Here is a 23,528-nt window from a genome sequence, read left to right on the forward strand (position 1 = left end):
TACGGGAAATTTCGTTTTTTAGCGTTTAAATATAGGCTCAACTAAACACACAGCTACTGTAAAGTCAGTTGCACAGAGTATATATTCTTCCCTTCTCCCACCCTACTGTCAGTATTAGTCCATAAAGCTAACCTTTAGTTTTTCTTTCTTTGGCTTCTTGCTCTTGGAGTGAGTTTCTCTGCTGCAGACAAGTCCTGCATTTGCTTAAAAGCTCTTGCAGGGTTGGAATTAGAGCTGGGTTTAATTGTTTGGGAGTGTGTACCGACAGGAGCAAAGCAAGTGCCCGCAAGTCCTACAAAAATCCAGACAGGGAACATTTCAAATGCCAAAACCAACATTTTGACACAGCTATTAACAGTTTAACGTACATGTTTACTTTTCCAAGAATCCATCCTGGTTGCTCTGATATTTTTGGAAGAATGCTAAAACTAGAAAGCCAGTGTGATAAGTAGTGGTATAAGTATAGCAGTATTAAGTCATACTGAAGACTCAATGCTTTCCAAAAATGGGAAAGAAAGGAAAAAAATCAGTAATAGAACTTATACAGAAATTTAAAAAACAAACCATGAATGATCCATGAGAAATTTAGGCCTTACTAATCTAGGAATCAGAGTTTTCAGATATGCTGACTTCTGGTGGCTGTCACAAGTGGTAATAAGGGTCTTCCTCACTCAGCTCTGGAATCCGTTCTGACGTCTAAGCATTCATTCTTCCTCAGGAGGCTGCTGTTGGATGCGTGCTAGCCCGTGTTTCCAGCGTGCTTCCTTATTGTTTGACATGGCTGTCACAGAGACTAGACAAAGCAACTAGTTCCCTAGTTTTAACGGGCTTTATATTCGGATTACTAATTGATTTTCAGTTGCTTATGAGTCACAGGCACTAATAAACATCACAAGTAATGTTTCAAAAAATGTGAGAAAGTAGATAAAGGGAATGTTTCCTCTTAGTGGTCTTAGCATTTAATGACATTGGCTCATGTCTTCTAAGGTAACAAAGTGTGTGCGACATACATAAAAAGCAGAGTGAACACATTTTTATTTGGTTAGTTTTTTCCACCATATGCGGCTTCTAAAGTTCAAATGATAAAACTATATGTATAAAGTAAAATCATGCTAAGGCCAAATTTAGAGCTGATATAAGGAAAGTTCTGAAGTACGTAACTATTCCCCCTTCCGTAGTCCTTACCCCATTTAAAGAAGCACTGGCTTTGGAAATTTCGACTCGGTTGGTGAAATCAGACTGCAGGTTCTGATACTGATTTATCAAGTTTGTAATAAGGGTGCTGATCAGATTGGCACAGTTTGCTTCAGAAAACACCTGACCTTGAACCTGAAAAAGATGATTGATTAAAAAAACAAAAACTCCAAAAGACTAATACTCTGAAAACAAAACCATTAATTAATTGTAAGTAACAGACTGAGTTTCCAACTTATGACATACCTTTAGAAGAAAATGTGTCATGAATGTGTAGACAATGTTGTTGTTTAGGAAAGTTCTTTCATCCATTAGAATGCATTTTATATATTCTGCAAAAACAGGATCTTCACACAAAAGCTTGATGCAGTTTTTTGACATGGCAGACTAAAGTGGGGAGAAGACGCACTGGTTGAGCACTGAAACAACTGCAAATCCTCAGTACACTGTCTATGATGTACATCCAAAGTCATTTTAAATCCTACTGGAAAAGTCACTTTTGTCTACTAAGCTTTCAGTTAGCAACTGTCCTTCCAATAAACTGAAGTATTTCTAAATTGGACTAAATGGCTGAGTGTTAGAAGAAGAGACTTGTAAAAAGTTTGAATGGCAAAATTGAACAACTGTGTTTCAATAGAAATGCAGCTTTATTATCTAGCATTATGGAAGTGAATAAGGACTGGCCAAGTCAGAATGACAAATAGGATGTTTTCAGGGGAACAATGCTAAATCACAGGTAGAAAAAAGACACATTTTAAGAATTAAATTTATTCTCTAAAGTGCATTAAAACTTTCACTGTATAATCTCACTAACAATGGTAACTGTCTGTTAAATATCCTTCCCCCCATAAATACCTGCAAAAGTAAACAGCAAACCTCTTCTCCTCGTTACCTCACAGAATTAGTGGGTCCCCATATATGGAAATTTTACTAAAATTTGGCTTTCCTGTTTTCAAATGGTCATGGCTCTTAAACACAAGTAGTATGTCTTTAAGTAGGTACAGCCCCTAGATTATTTACATGTGTGTTTTAATAAGATCATTATGGAAGACAAAAGGATAAAATTTAGATAACATGTACATGCATATGTATATACTTATATGTTTTAGTAGACTAAGCACCGTGGTAAGTAAACTGCTCAAGGTCACCCAAGAAATTAGGAGTCAAGAGGGACTAGCACCCAGGTCTTCAGATCCCTGGTATCAGGAAAATCTGTCTTATTCTACTGGTCAGTCTTTGCCTGCTGCCTGTGTTTCTTGCACAGCACAGCTGCTCCTATAGGACTGGCAGGAGCCCTGGAAGCCTTAGATGGTTTAGCTGTTAGCACTGGGGGCTGATGAATTCTGCGGGAAAAAAGCCAAGTAAAGGAAGTAGTACAGTGCAGAAGCAGATAAAGCAACAGGGAAGCAATAGGCGGTGGCAGAGTACAGAAACCAAAAGAAGCAACGACTCAAACCAGGAAGAATGAAAAAAGCAATAGTGGCAGAGGGGGGAAAAAGCAGATATCTCCAATTTACTGAACAGAACTCTCAGCTCAAAAGTCAGTCATTTTCTGAATGTCTACCATGTACTAAGCCGTGTGATTAAAGCATACTAGCCTATCAAAGATTCCTACTATAGGAAACAGAATGACACTTCAGGGAATAGAGATGACTCGTAAGTCTCTACACTTGAGTTCATGGTTTGGGGCAAGGAGATAAACAACTATTACAGTACCATGTGACACATCCATTATGAGAATATACAGAGCACTACCTCATGGGCAGGAGGCTGGGCCAGACTCAAAGTATTCCAGATACTAAATGTGGGTAAAGATTTATGTCAAAGGAATTAATAAACTCATCTCATCCTCTGGGAATGGGCAGATGCAATCAGGCAATAAAAACAGTTTTTTTAGGGTCTAAGGACAGGGGGATACCTGATGTAAGGAATGGGCTAAACCTTAGGACCAGTATGATTCCTCCCCTCTCTCCACCATTCTCTCTCCACAATTTAACAAGCATTACTTAGGTGCCTATCACTTTAAGGGGCTGGCTCTTAAGATTCTAAGGTAGTGTGTACTGTGTTTCCTGTTCTCAATGAGACTGTCAATAAAAAATTAAGTGTATCAGACTCTTGAAAAACTTCCCTGAGGTAACAGATCAGCAAAAGGTAAAGGACAGACTACTGAAATGGTTTCTGCTGGAGCTTCTGGAACAGTGGAGGGGAGAACAGATGGGGGAGGTGAGGGAGAGCCAGAAGTGGCATATGCCTTCTTGCCCTAATAGCTCCCTGTTTTAGACTTTTACCACAACTGTTTACATTGACCTATATGTGAGGGATTTAATTATAAACAGCTTATGTGAAATATCCTTTGTCAAACAAATCTACAGAAGTGAAAAAAAACCCTCAAAGGCCAACTAGATGCCCTTTGCTTAATAGCTGTTACTTCCATTAATAATATTTAACCTATCAAGAGTCTGTAACATCCCCAATTTCCAGCAAGTCTTTAACCCATTGTTCCTAGAACTACTGACTACGTGGTCGGATGAGATGAAAGACCAAGGCATCTAAAACTCATTCTCTTTACCTGAGTCTGGCATAGCTCAGTCCAAAGTTTGGGGAACAGTGCAAGATGAAGTGGCAAACCTTCGTAGGCAACTAGGACACCTAATATTTGAAAAGAAATCAGAATAGGTTATAATTATAAATATACTACTAAGGTATGTTAAACTCTGCAGGTACAACATTATAGAGCTATTTCCAATCATAACTGTATCTTCTGTTTTAGAAATATATAAAGTACTTTAAGGGGAAGAATTCATTATGATGTTTTAACCAGTGAAATAATTTAGAGTGTAGCATACTTTGATTTTATTCATATCCCATACCTCATTCCCAGAAGGACCTGAGGCAACTTAAACTGATCCTGCTTTTTGAGTATTAGAACTTCACCTGGGACAATTTAATAAAGGTTACTTGGATTAAGGTACCACTCTGCGTATTAGATAATTTACATGGAATAGCTAGACTGCAGTGGGAGGTGGGGAGCAAGGTCAAACAGGATGTGAAGAATTAGAACAGATAGCATTATTTCCTTTTTTATCTTGTTTCTCCAAAAACAGGGAGAATTACCTTTACAGTAGATTTATGTAAACTCTGCTCTGGGTCTAACAGCTTCTAGCCTTGTCCCCAGGATCTTCTGGATGGACCATTCTTAGCTGTATGTCAGTATCCTATTTGGAATATCTAGGGTTTTAATTTTTCCTCTTCTTCATTAATCCAGATGTCAAGCATATCTTTTAAGAAATTTGTTCCCCTACCCTCTGCACTCCTACGTCTCCCAAAGCACAGAAGCTGTAATGCCACAGTCAGTAAAGTTAAGTTTCCCATCCTCCAGCACTCCCACCTCCGGGAAAGTATAACCATGGAGAAGAAAAATATAATACAAGTTATCCTCCTCCAGTTAAGAAAAAAAATTATCAGTAACACCTGAAGTTGGCGAACCTTTTCTGTAAAAGGCCAAATAGTAAATACACGCTTCCCTGGCTTAAGAAACCTTTCATAAACCAAAACAACATAAAGCAAAAAAGCAATAACCATTTTCTGTAAAAGCAAAAATCCTCTTTGCATTTCTTTTGGTTAGCAAAAACAGGTACTAATGTAGGTCTTTCATAAGAGTGAAGTGGCATAAAGTGAACTTTCAAAAATCAGGAGATACCTGTATTTTAGTCTTCGCAGCCTGTTCAGTCTACTGCAGGTGCTCAGCTCTGCAGAAGTAGTATGAAAGCAGCCACAGACAACACTAAATGAATGGGTGTGGCTGTCTTTCAATAAAACTTTAAGAAAACTGAAATTAGAAACTCTTGCAATTTTCATGTATCATAAAATCTTTAGAATAATCTTAAAAAAAAAAACCATTAAAAATATAAAACCCTTCTTAGCTTGCAGGTAGCTCACTGGTTATACAAAACCAGGCAGCATGCAGGCCATTGTTTTCCAGGCCCTGTGTCAGACCACGGACTTAGGAAACCTCAGGAAGGGAAATGACATCAGTCACTCAATTTAGTCATCCAAGGATGCCCAGACTCCCTTTTGTGGGAAAGCCTACTGCTTTATTTTCTTGTCAAGATTAAGCCCTTTGTAAAGAACCAAGGAAACTATCATCTTTCCCCTTGATCCTAACCTAATGTGGTTGGGGTTGGAGTCATTTACCCATTGTAACATCTCCATACACATAAGCAAACAAGAGTATGTCACCAACACTGTTGGCTACAAGGAAGAGAGTTTCTATGCTTCCATGTCTCTGCATCATAATTACCATAAAGTAGAGCAGGAGGTGGCATTTCGGCCCATAGCCCATGAGTCTGCCAACCCTAAACTAGAGGCTGCCCTGGCATAAACCCTCTCACGTGAGAGCAGGCTTTATACTACAATTTAAGTTTTTCTAGTCTTTAGTCTTTTTCTCCCAATTATTCCTCAAAGTAGAACAATCCTTATTCCTACTCTCCACAACTACTGAAAAGCTAGCACTATCACAACAAAAACACAAGGAGGCCTTCTACAATCTAAGATTGTTTCTAAGTGATACAATTCAAATATCTTTATTTTACAAGTGAAGAAGGAAATAAACATATACTGACATCAATTGTGCTAGGTATGCCAGATAATCACATTTAATTTTCTCATCAACTTTGGGAGGCAGTATTTTATCCTCATTCACCACCCCGCCCCCTTTTGGATGAGGAAGTCAGGTTCAGAGAGATCACATAATCTGACCACCTTCATGCCAAAAGACAGTGAGTGACACAGTTGTGCCTACCCCAGATTTATCTGATGCCAAAGCCCATAATCTATTAAATAATCAGTGTTTCCCCGAACTTCAGGCATCCCTGTATCTTTTCATGACTGCTTTCCTACCTGTCCGTCACTTGTACACTGTCTACTTGGTACTGTTCTTTAGATTCACTCAGAAAGTCTAATACTGCCATTAGCCTTATCTTCAGCAATTTAACATCCAGGAAAATCATTGCTGTGCGAGTTACATATTTTTATAATACAGATCCATACATATTTATTAATATAAAAATTATTTTCCCTGGACCATCTTGTACACTAGACTCTGGACAACACTGTGCCACCCATGGTGAGATAAAGACATCTCTTTCACAGTCCTATTTCCTATCTGAGCTGCATGTCCTCTGGAAGGCAGGCCATTCCTTAAGAGCAAGAGTTACCAGTTTCTTTCCAGCATGTCCACAAAGCACTGAGGCTACAGCGCATCTTGGCTCTGTGACTTAAGGTAGAGGCCAGTCCTGTTCCATACACTCCTCCTCCAACACTTTCTGGGATGTCTCACTTACTGCATGCAAGGTACAGGGAGATGCAGTCATGAGTGTTCTCAGGCACACTTCCAAGCCTTGTCTCAGTAAACAGGATGGGCAGGCCTCAAGCATACTGGCTCCTGTTATCACTTATCTTTCTTCATCCTGTGACTTCAGGCACCCTTAATAGGGTCCTTAACCCCACCTCATTCCCACCCATGAAGGAACTAATATACAATGATGAAAAGCTGCCCCAAACATATCTTTGCTCATTAATAGCACCTTACTCTACAGAAGCTGCTGGGTGTGTTATTAAGAGAAAAACTTTTAAAAAACTGCATTTGGAGATAAAATGGTAATTCAGATGATTGCTGTGAGGATGAAATATTTCATACGTATATTTACTAGTTAGGGTTTCTCCTATCTGAATTGTGTTATGATTCTCTGTCAAGCTTTCTACAGGAATATTTATCCCATCCAAGCACTACCCATGGGAAGTGGGAGCTTCATCTACCGTATGAAAGCCCTTGGCTAATGCTCCACTTCAAGACTGAATCAAGATATCGTAGCCTAAGAATATCACATTTGACTCTTCTAATTCCCCTATTTCTGACTTCAAGCCCACTAAGCAACCTACTGCTGTTTATTTGGCTTTCCGTCTAGGTTACTGGAAAAAATCTGCTGGCCCTACCATGTAATATTTAGATCCCTGTGCCAGTTCTTTATAAATTAACAAACTGGTAACCAACCTCTGAATTATGTCTACTAAATATAATTACTATGTATCAGCCTAGGATAAATGGATTTGCCCTTGGTGGATGGGTAAAAGCTGGCTTCTGATCCGCACTGGATGGTTGGCACTTGTCTGAAGTACATTCATCCTAAGAAGCTTTCTGGGAAACAGCTAACCAGTTTTTTCTCCAATCAATACCACCTTGATACCACAAAAAGGTGAAGCATGAACCAGAGCTGTGCTTTTTATAATTTGAATTTTTAATGTGTTTACTTCTATCAACTATACTAATTTTTTAGTTCTAGAGACTTTGGATCTTCTAGGTACATCATCATGCTACTTGCAAAAAAATCTTTTAAAAAAACTTTCACTTATTAAGGCAGTAGTATAACTTTCAAAAAATGTTTTTGATATAATAATGTCAAATAATAGCGGTGATTGTTTTGTTTCTAAAAATTAAAATTATTTAAACGTGAAATCCAGGGATTTGTTAATTTTACTTGAACATCTTGTTAACTTTCCATGTGCACTATGGTACCTAAAAAAATTCGTATGATTAAGAGTTTGCAGTGCCAGTTTTCTAATAGTTTGAAAAATTGATTTTTCTCCCAATATAAAACCAATGCATGATCATTACAAATAATTTGAATCTTACAGGTATTTAAACTAGAAAATAAAAGCATCTCATAATTTTATCCTTATACAGTTAAGAGAATAATCCTGGGGGTTGGGGGGAGAGGGTAAAGTGCATGCTTAGCATGCATGAGGTCCTGGGTTCAATCCCCAGTATTTCCTTTAAAATAGGTAAGTAAACCTAATCCCCTCTATCCCCCAAACAAATAAACAAAAAGAATTGTTGAAAAACAAAAATTGTTGAAAAACAAAAACAAAAATCGTTGTTTTTCTTTCCCCTGGTCATATCCTGTATATTTTCCAATTTGCTTTTTTCATGTGATCCAAGTCAATTCCTACCTTTTTTATTTTAAAGACTATATAATACAAATCATTTATGTTTTATATAACTAAGCTTCTACTGATGGACATTTGGGTTGTTTCCAGTTTTACCAAACAGAAACTAAGTGAAAATTAAAATCTTATGTATGTTATTGTACACTTTTATGAGTATAGATTTAGGGTCAATTCCTAGATCTGGTATTGCTGGGTCAAAGGGCACAGACAATTTAAAGTGACAATGCCAAATTGTCTCTCCAAACTGACTCCATCATTAAGATCTCCTCTTTCCTCAAAACTGTTTAAGTATGCATAATCACCTACATTTTATCTCATAGTTGAGAAAAAGGAGAAATTATTGTTGTTTGCTTTATTAGTTAAGGACAGGCAACTTCCCATATGGTTACCAAACATTTACTCTGTGCATGCATGTGTGTTTGCGAACTGCCTTGTTCATGTCCTTTGCTGTTCTTGACCATCTTACTGAATCCTAAAAACTTTCTGTACTAGCCATTTACCTGTTAAGAATCCAATTATTTTCACCATTAGCTGTATTTATTATAATTCAATTATGGCATTTTCAACATACAGTATTTTCAGTTTTTACATAGTCAAAATATTCAATTTCTTATGTTGTTTCTGGGTTTTGTGTCCTGCTTAATTAACATGGTCCTTCAAATCCTCAAGGTGGTATCCATATGATCTGTTTTTTCTTTATTATTTCTAGGATTTTATTTTTCACAATTATTCCTCCTGGGATATATTTTGGTCTAAGGTGCAAAGATATTAAAGTCTTGCCCCTCCTCTCCCAGACAGCTAACCAATGATTGCAATACTACCCATTCTTTACTAATCTGATATGTCATCTTTATTATCTACTTAATCTTCATGTATCCTTATGTTTGTTTTGGGGCTCTTTTTCCACTGTTCTGCCTATGTGTTTTCATATCTGCATCGTATAATTGAATTAATCGTTTAGAGTTTACAGCCACTCCCTAGGTATCCAGGTGGATTGGTTCCAGGAGCCCCAGAGGATGTTCAAGATTTATATAAAATGAATGAATAATATATAATGAATACAGTGGAAGGTTCAATTCACAGTTAGTCCTCTGAGGATTTGAAGGACTTTTACATAAGAAAGGGGAGAAAATAAACCCATATTTGCTATTTTTATGCAAATAAGTAAGTGTTCAAAAATGAATAAAATTGGTGGGGGACAGGTTTGTGAGCAATATGGTGATGTATATCTTTTTGATACTGTTCTGAACTGTGAACTATTTATTACATACCAAAAAAATTTTTTTTAATTACTGTATCTTTATTATTTTAGAAATCAATAGTGCCAATACCCTATTATTCTTTTTCAGAAGTTTTCTGGCTAAACTCTTTTCTAACAGTGTATCTGAGAGATCACACTCTTATTTTACATGGCAGTCAGCAGCTCTGTTCACCCTCCCTGAATTCTCTCCTCACTTTTTCTGTCTCCTCTAAGTCTATGCCTGACTGTCCTCACTTCAAAAATATTCCAACCTTCCCTTTAACTTTAGGACCTCCAACTCTATCCCCTATAATTCTAATCTATAATTATTATATAGTATCTTTTTATGCCCCTAACAAATCTTAAAATCTGCTCAGTTACCCATATAAAGAATCAGCACAAAGACTTTTCCTCAAATCTGGAAATGACTTAAAATCCAGTGTAGGTCTTAAGATAATCCCACCTATCATCACAATATTCTGGCCCTTGGATCACCTATAGCTTTAAGACTAAAATGATTAAGGATATAACCAATTTAAACTTACCCTTTCCCCTCCTTGTTGCCAAATAAAATTTCTTGAAGAAATCATACAAATTAAAACTCCCTATCAACTCTCTACTTCCCATTATAGTTGATAATGTGGGCTTTGCTTTCTCAGGGACTTTCCTAGTGGCCTCTCCCTGGATATAGTCATTTCAGCTAGAAGAGGGAGTTAACTTCTAACACTGGGACAAAATCTCTCCATTTGTAAGAGGCATAAGGAAGGCATTATTTTTAGGTCTTTGTTTTACTTCACAGTCAAAATAACGTCCAATTTTCTGCATTAACTAAGATATAACCATGAAAATTTTCTTTTCCTGCTCAATTTTTAAGGTTTTGGTTTATGTTTAGAGCGGTCCTACGCAATACAGTAGCCACCAGCCACTTCTGGCTCTTTAAAATTAATTTGGTTAAAATAAAAATTCAGTTCTTAATCACAGTTCAAGTTCTTAACACTCACACATGGCTAGTGTCTATCATACTGTGGATGGTGATGCAGTTGGAGAATATGTCCATCCTCGTAGGTAGTTCTACAGAATAGTGCTTACGTAGAGAACTAAACATAGCATCCACATCATGGGTATAAGAGTGATAAGAGTACAAAATATTATGAAAGTTGATTCAGCTAATGTGGATGGCTAAGTGTGTGTCCTTTCCCTCCACCCTCCCTCCTGCTGAATTTCCCTGGAACTGTGTCTTTGTGTTGATGAGGAAGGCTATTCCACACAGACTAGAACATTCACTATTTGGTCAGAGCTGTTCAAGTAGATAAAATAGCTCCTCACATAATTTTTACTATAAATCATAGGACACAATTACTAAGAACTTTTCTTAAGATCAGCATCTTTACGTCTTCCTCCTTATCTGGGAGCAAGGCTGTGTTACTAGAACTCTTGGATATTTCCCCACACTTGATCATTGCCACTAGGTTTTAGCTTTTTATCAAGTGCCACAACTCAGTTACATAATCATGAAATAGTCGATCTAAACATATCCTCACCCACTCCCTCCCCAATCCTCAGCCACATATATTTAAACCAGCTAATGATAACAGGTGGAAGGAACAACCTTTCAAATCTGAAGATGTTCTAATCACTTACCAATAAGATGGTTTTTCTGAAGAAGAATTATCCCTGACAGCTCTTACCACTTCCTTCATCTTGGATAATGAAACCTAAGGTATGTTCACATCTTTTGCCCTACCTATAATGGATCAAAACTCTTTTCATGGGAAGGAAGAGACTGTGATTGAGAAGGAGCACAAGGGGACTTCCAGGGTACAATAATACTCTATTTTTTGACCTGGGTAGAGGTTCCACGAGTACTTCACTTTCCATGCTCTGAAACAAAACTACGGAACACTGGCAAGGATCCTGGGTCATCCCTAAAGATGAAAGACTCACGGGCTCCAGAGAGCCTGAGAACTTTAGAGGTCCTGAGATAGGGGACATCCAGAGGGCTATGTATCTTCCAAAGACTAATCAGCTGGAAAAAGTCACCCAAAGGGAGCAGTCCTCTAACGGCTTTCAGGCACATCCTTAGACAGACAATATTACACAAAAATAAATAAATAAATCAAGGCTTCCCCCAACGTCATAATTCACTGATGGTTTTTTTTCTATTTCTTATGTCTTTCTTTTCAAACTTCCCTTCTTCTCACTCACCTCTCTATTTTATGAGACTTACCTCCTAATTTACTCATATATGCACCTCTGCTTCACCCTGGCAAGTTCACTCAGCTTGCTCTTGGGTGCTGCCAGCTTCAAAGCATGGCTGGCACGACTGATCTCATCTTACCCTCCACATCAGAGCTAGAGAAGTCCATCTCTAAGCCTGCCTCCCTAAGCAGAGCAGTTTTTGTTTTTTGTTTTAAATTCTGCTGGGCAGATGGAGGAGGACTTGGGCTTCTATGTGCAAAAGTCATCAGCCCTACTCCACCCTCCTTTAGAAGCCAGCTGAAACTCTAGGCAGAACTATTCAATGGAAACCAGTAAGTTGGTGTTTTCTTAATAAAAATTAAAATGTTCCCAAGAATGAGTAGTATTTTTAAACATTCACTTTAAAAAAGAAAAAAAGGATTGTCTCATTTTTCTCTCCCCTTCCTGAATGGCTAGGGGCTTAAAATAATTCAGTGGAATTTACTGCTCATCTTTTATACTTACTCAGCTTAACTAATGTTTCAGTAAATTTTTCACAGTTGATTGCAACTCGGCATAATAGATGGATGAATTGATGATAAGAAAAGAAGTAGTCTAGCAGCATACGATCATAAACGTCATCTTTGCCCTGAAGGTTAAAGATGATAAAATGGTTGCACTTAAATTGTATAATAAATTAAAGAGCATATTTTGTGCAAATGTAATAAGTTTAACTAAAAAGTTGATTAAGTATTTAAATTCTATAAGAATCTAGTTTTAAATTCCAAGTTTCTAGTAATGTTAATCAAGATCTTAATTGTCACAAGTTTATTTTCAGTGTGCAAAGGCTATCAATTAAAATTACCCCTGATTTCTATATACTTTAATAAAGTAAATTTACTGTAGGATTTTAAAATGTGACACTTTAGCTCTACAGACATATCATCAAGAAGAGTGAATTAAATTTGATTTTTGAAATAGATTCCAAATTATTTCTGTAATGGTTACTACACTGCTAATTATTTTTAATATTTATCTTATAAGAACTTCTTAAATATATTTAAGATCCAAAGATAGTGGGCAAGAGAGAATGTGAATAAAATGGGGTGAAGACATATAAAGTGGAAACATTTTTTAGAGAGGCATTGGAACTAAGATAAATTATCCTGTGTCAATGTACCCTCTCTATAATTTAGAATTAGCATTATTTTAGAGGAAGTATTGGAGGACAAGAATTAGGCTACAAATGATGAAGAAATCTATCAATCAGTGATAAAGTTAGGCTTAGGTCAAAGTAAAATAGTTAAAGGGCAGTAAAAGAAGTCATTGATTATATGGCAAAATATAAACAACAGTAAGACCTAATTTGACTTTTCAGGTTTAGATATATGACCCAGTTATAATCTAGCCTAGTGACAAATACTAATGAGACTTTCTGTTAGGGTATTTTTTGAGGGGGGAAAAAACTTACTACTTGTGCTTATTGTTGATTTTGCAAATATTCAACCAACATTTTAGAGCACTAAAAAGTCCAAATGAGTCTAATCTTAGGATCCACAAAATGATCATTTAAGTCTAATATACTCATAACTGCCAGAGGGGAAATTTCAAATTACTGTGTACTAGAGAAAGATGGTTTTCCTGGCATCCCAACATACCTTACTGGTTTCCACCATTGTGGGCAAGAGGCACATATTGAGTTCAGGGCGCGGAGGCCGAATATTGCTTTTCCCTCCTATTAGCTTGATATTTTCTCGACAAGGGAAATAAGGTCCAAGAGACACTAAGACATTAAAAGTGTACAATAAGAATAAATGGAAAAAATAAATCTCTATCTCAGTGCGCAGAAAGATTAAATGCCAACCATGTTCAAGTACTGTGCTAGATGAATACATACTTGGTATATTACTGTGATGGTAAGTACAATGGTTGTGTTGTAGAAATGGAACCAGAGTATGAAGAAAGTCATGGGGACTCAAGAGCACAAGTTCCTTGAGGACATCTGAAAATACAAACACAATTTGGGTATTAAAAAATTGGAGCATGTTACCTGCTACTTTCAAACTCACAAATCCTGTTCGGGTGACTGGCTGCAGTGTGGCAGCTAAAAAGTTATATAGAGTATAAAACTGTTTTAGTAAGGTCTTAACACTGGGAGAAATTCTGCCTGATACACAACCAAATCTGGATCAGCAGAATTACTAATGACAACAGGGCATCATTTAGAAACCAAAGTTTAAAACTATTTATTAAGAGAAGCATCATGGAGAAGTGCACTAAAGGAAGTATTTAATGCACACTGTTATATATCTTCACAAAGTCAACCAAAGCAGCTTAGAAATCTAAGGTTCAAAATTCTTTGGATCTGAGAGAGAATCCTTAATCTACTTTCAATGTTTCAAATGCTGGCTGGACTGATTCTCATCCTCTCACCACACAGGAGGAAAGTTCACGATGACAGGATATTGGCAGAGTTTCTGGCAATTAGAGGTTACTGCTTTGTGCCCTTCCCTTTTTGATGGAGAAGTACAGACTAGGAATTCCACAGAACATCAGACCAACATATGCCAAGAATGACTGCTTATACATAACAGCCAGTTATGTCATTTTAAGAAACTGTAAATAGTTATTGTCTCTAGTGATCATTTAAATGGATTCCAAGGGAGTAAAAAATTCAATATGAATTTAAAATGAGGGGTTCCTTTAACAGACATAAATTATCATTTTATTGTAAATGATTTTACAATATATTTATACAATCAATATAAAGGTGAAATACTCAGGAGTCTAAGAACAGCTACTAAGAAGTATTTTTAATCAAAAGAACTCAGTGAAATAAGCACTCCAACCTTTTATAGTATCAATTCTACTTTGTAAACATCTGCATGATGCTACCTCATTTATGTAGGATCAGAAGATATCAGAAGTGCAAGAGATCGAGAGATAACCTAAGGTCAACGAGCCCAAATACATAAGTGACCTGCCTATGATCACATAGTTAATTATTGGTATGTTAAGAAACAGAACTCGATTTTCTTAGGATCTGCTGGCCAGTGTTTGAGTCACACATTAAAAAGTACAAACATGTTCCAAACCCTACAGAATTAACATCACATCTCAACACACACACAATCCCACAAAAATGTTCTTCCACTAGGTTTTTACCCAGGTTTATTTTCCAAGTAACTTACCTATACAGGCATTTCTAAGTTCTGGAGGGCTATACGAATTAAGAAGAGTTAACAGTTTATGGGCAAATTCAATTCGCTCCTGCCACTGGATTAACGCTTGTTTCACATCTGCAAATACAAAAGCATACATAAACATGCCACTTGAAGTCAAACTTCCTCTATTATAAGCTACAGAATGCTAACACTAAGAAAATCAAATTAATTACATAAACACTTTGATAAAAGCTAAGTGGTTATTTTCATGAAATGACTACAGATGTTAAATCTGCTAGATTTCTTAAAGATGAGTATGTTCCATTTTCTAGGAATTTATATGCACTTCAGAGTTCACACTATCTTACAGGACACAGAAAGTTATGTTTTATAATAGTTATTTCTCTCAAAAAATAAATGATCTAACTTAAGCCATGAAGTTTCCAGCCAGAAAAGCTTCACAAATACTCAAATACTCATGTTATCCCTATGCTTGGAAGTATTTTTCAATCTCCTAAATCTTGACACTCAAAGCATGAGTTCCTATTTTTCAGGCAGGCATAAAGAAAATAAACAAGAACATTCCAGCTTTATATCAGGAGGTCATGATAAACGTTTTTCAGATGGTTAGCTAACATCAGCCCCATTTTCTGTACATAAACTATAAAAAACAAATTCTTTGAAGCATTTGACTAAAAAGCCTTATTTCACTCTCTAACTGTTAAACTAACAAAAATAAGAAGTAGGATTAACCAAACCTTTTCTCTGAAGATATGGGCGTGTAGACTTCAAAACTGAAAGGAATATTGACAGAAGTTCTACTAAGTCTCCAGTCACGTGGCAAGCTGTGGCTTCATGATACATCATGTGCAGTGTGTTGAAAGACTACAGGTGATTTAAAAAAATGGAAAACTTCATTTCACTTTTACTTTGAGCCACACAGTGGTATTGCTCATCCTCTGACAGATGTTTTCAGACTCAGACTATATGTGTGCACATGTGCACAAAGCAAATGTATTTGCTTTCTACCTACAAGTCAAATCCCCCTATTCAGCTCTTTTAAAATATAACAGTCCTCATTTTCAGAGCTCTGATATTTTGTGTATGCATTTTAGTTTGAAGGAATAATTTGTTTAGTCAGGTTTTTTTTTTTTTTTTTTTTGGTTACTATCTGCTCTAAGATTGCAAGCCTTAGAGGTTACAAAGCAGCAAGCAACAACAGAAAGACTGGACAGAATAGGTGACTGCTTTAACTAACTTTTCAGGGCTTCTGAAGAAAGTCAGTGGGGAAAACAGCGGTCAGCGACACTCAAGACAGTAGGTCTGGAAGAGGTAAAAGAGCTCCTAAAGGTAGGAATTCATTTAACCATACTGGCTTGTTCAATCTTTTGATTCCTTTAATTGTATTAGCTTAACTAAACCCTTTAGCTTTTTTTCCTATTTTATTTTACACCACTGCATCTTCTTTCTAATCCTTCAAATCAGTTCCCCATAGCCTATATACTAGTCACAATTCACAGCTCAAAATCTGTGGCCTACAATCTGTGGCAGCACATAATCTAAACAATGTACTTGTGTGGCATTTAACTTGTAAGCTGTGAGGACAGGAACCATGTCTGTTTTGCCCACTGCTGTATCCTCAGTGCCTAGCACAACGCCTAGTACAGAGTAGACATTCAAACATTTGAATGAAGGAATGAAATTCTCACTACTCCTCTTCACATATCTATGTTTTAGCCAAACAGAAATACTTGGCATTTGTTGAATACAACTAGTACTTTCTCGCCTTTGTGCTGATTAAGTCATTTATCTAAATGCTTTCCCACTTAATCTTTGCAAGTCCAAATTCTTCAAAGTACAGTTTTATACATGTTGTACTCCTATCCTATTAATACCGCTAACTGAAAAAAACTATCCTACCTCTTAATTCTCATCGTGCCCTTGACATGTATTCTTTCATCTTGTTTCATCCTATTTAAAGGTTATGTCGCACCTCTGTGGACTTAAAATCATCTCATAGATAATTACAGGAAGAATGAACAGCTGATTTTAACCACCTCAGTCTCAACTTGCTTCCTCTGATGATGGAACTCCGTCAAATAAGCCAGCTCTTGAGAAATTATGTATGTCCGCAGTTAAATCATATGTATTTTGTCTGTTTCTATTCTTACAAATAAAATGAATAAAGCTAGTCTATTTCAAGTGGTTGTTCTAAATACAAAATAAGGGGGAAAGTATGTATTACTATGGAAAAAGAAAACAGCACTCTAAAAACTGACCTAATTATTCTTGGAGTATAAATTAGCATTTACTAATCTACATATTTAAAATCCAGATACCTGTAAAACAGTCTACCATAAACTCTAAATATTCACAATATAAGAAGTTTTGCTGAGAACACTGAATTGAAATAAATCTATAGTTAAATGCAATAAAATATTTACCTCAGTCATCAGGATCAACCCTCGATTAAATACAACAAGAAGTCTGTCTTCATCAGATTCTAATAGTATTCTGAAGGCACTAGAAAAATACATAGAATTCAGTTTGAGAACTCTGAATCAGAATACAACACATAGATGGTTAAAAAAAAAAAAAGTAAATTGTTATTTAGGCTCTCTACTTTCCTACCTACAGAAAAGAGACAGCTACATCTATTTCTTGGTAAGATAATAAAAGACAATATTTAATAAGAAACCCTCAATGCAATGTAGAGAAAAGTTACATCTACTGGTATCATACTAGTCAACTCTTAATTATTCACAATGGTGAAGGAGAGGTGTCATGAGAATATCCTTAAAGTCTTAGTAGAAACAATGTTTCTTTTTATAATGGGTTTACTGTCTACATTATGCTATGTTCCAGATAATAATAAAATACACTTGGTATTATCAAAGCACTCATCAGCTGGTTATTGGGAAGAGAAACATGAGGGGGGGGGAATATATGTTGGCCTTAAAAATAATTTACATAGTCACCCGAAAGTAGTTGCATTACTCTTCCTAAGAGACTTTATTTCATTATTCGTACTGGAAAAATACATTAGGTGCTCTTACATAGTACAACTGGAAGTCCTTCTACTTTAATGAGATGTTTTCTTTTAAAAAAAAAAAAAGTAACTAGGAAAGCTCTAAATCTTCTTTTGAAGATAAGCCTTAAAATTAATGCCAAAACTTAAAAGAGTTCCTTTAAAGAGGCCTGGCTAAAGCACAGTTAATTTCATTCTGTGTACTAATAAAGATTCAAATTTAAAACTCTTCTGAAGATTATCTGAAATAACCTTATTTTAGGCTGATTAGCTTAAGAAACTAACTACAGTGTTCAAAAAGTATTGCCAAAAAATGTGTGCCGAACAAAGGACATCAGTCCCAAGTCTTAGATACAATATACAGAAAAGAAATTAACCTGGACTTTATTTCTATAGTTAAAGGGAATTAAGTGTAACTTACAGCAGTTCCTTTATAGCCATTCAATAACTTTCGTAGCTCTGAGCAATTAATTGTAAAGATCATGTTTTGTTATTACGGCCAATTCCTCCAGTTAAAAAAGATAAGCAGATCTGGGCTAAGTAAAATGAAAAAACTATTAACAGTGAAACTCATCCAAAGATGGAGGAAGCTGTTTCTGGAGGCCTCTAGAACTGGACTGTCTAAGCTTAAGATAGGATGAATTGCCACAGAGAGGAGGATTCAAGATATAGTGGAAGACTCTACATTAAGGTTCCTTCCAACACTAAAAATTCCATGATTCTATTAAAACATAAACCCAAATAATCCAAAACCAAACCCAAATAAAAGCTATTCAAAAGTGGCTAATACTGTTAAAATGGCCATACTATCCAAAGCAGTCAACAGATTTAATGTGATCCCTATCAAATTACCCAGGACATTTTTCACAGATTAGAACTAATAATTCTAAAATTTAAATGGAATCACAAAAGACCCCAAATTGCCAAAGCAATACTGAAGAAAAAGAACAAAGCTGGAGGCATAACCCTCCCAGACTTCAGACAACACTACAAAGCTACAGTAATCAAAACAGCATGATACTGGCAAAAAAACAGACATATGGATCAATGAAACAGAATAACCTATAAACCCAGAAATAAACCTATACACCTATAGTCAATTAATCTTCAACAAAAGAGGCAAGAATATACAATGGAGAAAAGACAGTCTCTTCAAGTGGTGCTGGGAAAAAGCAAGACAGTCACATGTAAATCAATGAAGTTAGAACTCTTCCTGACACCGTACACAAAAATAAACTCAAAATGCCTTAAAGACTTAAACATAAGTCAAGACATCATAAATCTCCTAGAAGAGAACAAAAGCAAAATATTCTGACATAAATTGTAGCAATGTTTTCTTAGGTCTGTCTCACAAGGAAACAGAAATAAAAGCAAAAATAAACAAATGGGACCTAATTAAACTTATAAGCTTTTGCACAGCAAAGGAAACCACAAACAAAAAGACAACCCATGGACTGGGAGAAAATATCTGCAAACGATGCAACTAACAAGGGTTAATTTCCAGAATATACAAACAGCTCACACAACTCAATAACAACAACAACAAAAAAACAAACAACCCAAGCAAAAAATGGGCAGAAGATCTAAACTGACATTTCTCCAAAGACAATGTACAGGTGGCCAACAGGCATATGAAAAGATGCTCAATATCGCTAATTGTCAGAGAAATGCGAATCAAAACTACAATGAGGTGTTACCTCATACTGGTCATAATGGCCATCATCAAAAAGTCCACAAACGATAAAGTGTGGAGAAAAGGGAACCCTCCTACACTGTTGGTGGGAATGTAATTTGGTGCAGCCACTATGGAAAACAGTATGGAGATTCCTTAAAAAACTAAAATCAGAGTTACTGTATGATACAGCAATCTCACCTCTGGACATATATCCAGAGAGAACTCTAATTCAAAAAGATACATGCACCCCAATGTTCATAGCAGTACTATTTACAATAGCCAAGAAGAGGAAATAACCTAAATGTCCGAATGACTGGATAAAGAAAGTGTGGTGTACACACACACACACACACACACACACACACACACACACACTAGACTACTACTCAGCCATAAAAGAGAATAAAATAATGCCATCTGCAGCAACGTGGATGGACCTAGAGATTACTATACTAAGTGAAGTAAATCAGAGAAAAGACAAATATTCTATGACACCACTTATATGTGGAATCTTAAAAGATGAGACAAATGAACTTACTTACAAAACAGAAACAGACTCACAGACACAGAAAACAAACTTATGGTTACCAAAGGGGAAAGGGATAAATTGGGAGTTTGGGATTTGCAGATACTATTACATATAAAATAGATAAACAAGGTCCTACTGTTAGCATAGGAAAGTATCTTGTAATAATCTATAATGAAAAAGAGTATGAAGAATACATGTATGTATAACTGAATCACTATGCTATACACCAGAAACTGATACATTATAAATCAACTATAATTTTTTAAAAAGTAGCTAATTAACTCTCAAAATACACATTTATCCAAGGTGACTAATGGTTTAAATGCTTCCCCAATAACCTTAAAGATCTGGTAAACTTTCAGTTACAAACAAGTTAAATTATTCCCTTTTAAGTGTCAAAATGATGGTTCCCATCCCCTCATATGGAAACACAAAACACAAAAACTTCAGAAAGTATCCTTTTACCTTATTAAAGTCGTCCAGCAGGAGCGGCCATCTAAGCAACGTAAGTAACAACTTATGGTTGTCTTCTTAAACTGTTTAATATCTTCTAATTCTTCTTCTCGCATGTCTGGCCTCTGAGCTATGAACAGCTGCATCAGGTTAAACAGTTCTTCCACTGCCTGAAAGGGCAAATAAGCATTATGATGACCTTTTAATCCTACAACATCTTACAATGTCATCTGCTCATATCTGAATGTTATGCTCATTAGCCAGCTCTACAAATTACACAAATGATAGATTGTACTACTATCCAAAAATAGTTACTGCAGTACCATCCAAGAATAGTTATAAAATTACCAATGGATTCTGTTAAAAAATTTTAATAAATTACTCACTACAAGAAAGTAATTTTAAAATAGAATTTCAGGGAAGAATAAAAACTACAATACAGTTCATTTTTAGTCTTAAAACTGTTTAAAGTACCGGTTTTGTAACTTCAAATGTGTCCTGAGATGCTGTGTCAGTCCTTTGTTCTCTTTTCTATAATAAATGAGTAATTACTATTTTGTCACAAAGATTTTACACCCCTCAATTATACTTGCATTAATACTGTTTCTGAGAAAATCCTTTGTGCCAACATTTGGAATGATCTTTCTAGACTGATGGATGGTCCAGGTCAAGTTACCTGATGGATGAAATGTGGAAACGGAATGTGGTTTTATAAACTCATTTACTCATGGACATGTTAGGAAAGGGTTGTCCTAATACTTATCCATGAATAGATACTCCCAGTTCTACCATTATCATGGCAAAAATTAATTTAAGCACCATTTTCATGAAAATCTCTAATAGATAAGCTCTAAAATAAAGATGTTGGAACATTTCATTGATGTCAAGAAACAACATTCGGGGATATTCTAACATACCCAGAACTCACTGAAGGTGTATTTAACTATGGATATCATGTTCAGTAACTAAACCAAAGATTTATGATGTGAATGTGATGGAGACAAATCTGCTCAATCTTAAATCCTGTCCTGACTCTTTCTATGTTAGACAGACTCTTTCATTCTTTTCCTACTGTATTCTTATCACCTTAGCTTTGAACCTTTTCTGGTACTTAATATACTAACTTTCTTTCCTTTATTACAGACATTCTAATCTTGACAGGAAATTAGGTTATTCTTTCTGGATGAGAAATTCTGAACAATTCACTACATTATGTCTAAAGGACAGTTAAGGTCATTTCTTCAACAGGACAAAGAAGTGTAGCACATAATTCAAGGATACCAATACTTAAAACAGTAGTCATCTGATTGAACTCTTAAGTAAATGTTGAATGTCTTGAAAAAGCTCCTACTCGTACATTCCCACAATCTCCCATTTAACAACTTCAGTTTATGGCCTCTGAGTTGACAAGAGCTTGAAAAAACGTTCTGCACTCCCTCCAACCCCCTTCAGACTTACACCCTCTTGGTTTAACCTTGAGTTTACAACAACGAGTAAGAGGTAACAATGAAAAGAAATATCCAGGAATGACAGCCTAATGTAGGGAGAGTAGGGGTTAATATAAAAGCCACAGTCTGCAGAGAAAAAGGGATCAGATTTAGATAGCATATATTTGTATTCTGATAGGCCCACCACTTAAACATTGTATTCATTTGAACACAGTGTGAGCAAAAAAACTCACAAAACCCCCCCCAAAACCCTAGGGAATACTACACATAAGATAAAATACTGTCTAGCTCACAGCTTCGCATAGCATGTAGATCTTGATAATTAATATCTAAATAGTAAATACTTCCTTAAAAATGTACCACAAAGCTGAATTTTTTCATTAGATACATATGAAAGACTCATTAACAAAACCATAAAGCAAAGCAGGTAAATTCCATTAGACAAAAAATTTCAACATCAACCTAAGAAAAATTATCCACATACTTATCAATTTTATAATCCAGCATTTTATACATGTATTCAAGAAAACAAATACATGTTACTAAGTCTTTAAGAAAGAATGGTTAAAGTTAGATCATATTCCCATATTCTGTCACTATTTCCCACAAGGGAAAAAAAAACAGGTATTTCCAATCAGTTTGAGGATACACATACAAGAGTTATCAATTTTACTCACTCCAGGGTACTGGCTGGCATGTGGTGTAAGATTCTTAAAGGCCCACTGGATGTTCTGGTGAGAAGCCAGTTGTCGTGTGAATGCAGGAGACTGTTCACAGCAGAGCCTCAGAATGCCGTAGTAGGCAGGCAGCATCCCACGGTTAAAAAGCACCACATCCTGATCATCATGGTCAGCAAGGATGTAATTGAAGGCAATGTTCTTGGTTACCACTGGGTTCTGAACAATAAGGCGGATATTCTCTGGACAGTCAGCACACACATTGTACCAAAATGAAAGCAAAGCCTGTTTATTGTGATTTGTAGCTATTGCTGGCTCAGAAAGTTTAGGCTGGAAAAGGTTCCACAAATCCATGAAATATGTGGAAAACATCAGCTTCTCAGTTTTGGAAATTAAACAGTAAGTCATAAAGCTAAAATAGGGCACTAGCTTTGTAGTGCCATGAACAGCAGCATCAACATAAAGTTTGGCTCTTGAGAGCAAACCAAGGAGCACGTTGTAGACCTGATGTAGGACTACTGTTGTGTCTGGACTGAGTGGAAGGTCACGGGTTGGGATGTGCAAAGACCTTGTTGACCGGAACATCTGGCGGAATGAATTGCTTGGTATAAGGGACACCAGAAGATAAGCTGCAGCTATAAAATGTAAAACAAAACTGTCAGATGTTTACAAGATATAAAATAGACTGAAGAGCAGTCATTAAACACAAAGCCACTCTTCCCTTTAAAAATTAAAATAAAAATTAAGGGACATGAACATCTCTTTTAATATCTTTCTGCTCTACCACTGGTACCAGAGAAAGATCCCAAGGAATGACAAAAACAGACGCCTTCCATTCTGTCATTGTTATTTTTTAAGTGGCAATACAATTGCATTAGTAGAAACAGTTTTAAACCTATTTTGTTTAGCTTTCCCAAGATGTAGAATTTTCCCACTT

General features: G+C 36.1%; 1 protein-coding gene across 4 annotated transcripts in view; it reads right to left on the reverse strand.

Annotated features, from left to right (window-relative positions):
- USP34 (ubiquitin specific peptidase 34) overlaps positions 1-23,528 on the reverse strand; it is a 202,374-nt gene that overhangs the window by 1,305 nt on the left and 177,541 nt on the right. For 3 of the 4 annotated variants that reach the window (XM_074341183.1, XM_074341182.1, XM_074341185.1), the window contains 12 exons: positions 22,592-23,226; positions 20,479-20,636; positions 17,226-17,304; positions 15,540-15,666; positions 14,809-14,916; positions 13,515-13,619; positions 13,276-13,400; positions 12,143-12,266; positions 3,764-3,843; positions 1,441-1,581; positions 1,186-1,329; positions 133-292 (listed from right to left, as the gene is read on the reverse strand). In XM_074341183.1, the coding sequence (XP_074197284.1) occupies positions 133-292; positions 1,186-1,329; positions 1,441-1,581; positions 3,764-3,843; positions 12,143-12,266; positions 13,276-13,400; positions 13,515-13,619; positions 14,809-14,916; positions 15,540-15,666; positions 17,226-17,304; positions 20,479-20,636; positions 22,592-23,226 (1,986 nt within the window). The remainder of the gene's footprint in view (positions 1-132; positions 293-1,185; positions 1,330-1,440; positions 1,582-3,763; positions 3,844-12,142; positions 12,267-13,275; positions 13,401-13,514; positions 13,620-14,808; positions 14,917-15,539; positions 15,667-17,225; positions 17,305-20,478; positions 20,637-22,591; positions 23,227-23,528) is intronic. The other variant, XM_074341184.1, reaches the window with a different exon arrangement.

The sequence above is a fragment of the Camelus bactrianus genome, chromosome 15 (assembly GCF_048773025.1).
Source record: "Camelus bactrianus isolate YW-2024 breed Bactrian camel chromosome 15, ASM4877302v1, whole genome shotgun sequence".
In the NCBI taxonomy this organism is placed as follows: domain Eukaryota; kingdom Metazoa; phylum Chordata; class Mammalia; order Artiodactyla; family Camelidae; genus Camelus; species Camelus bactrianus.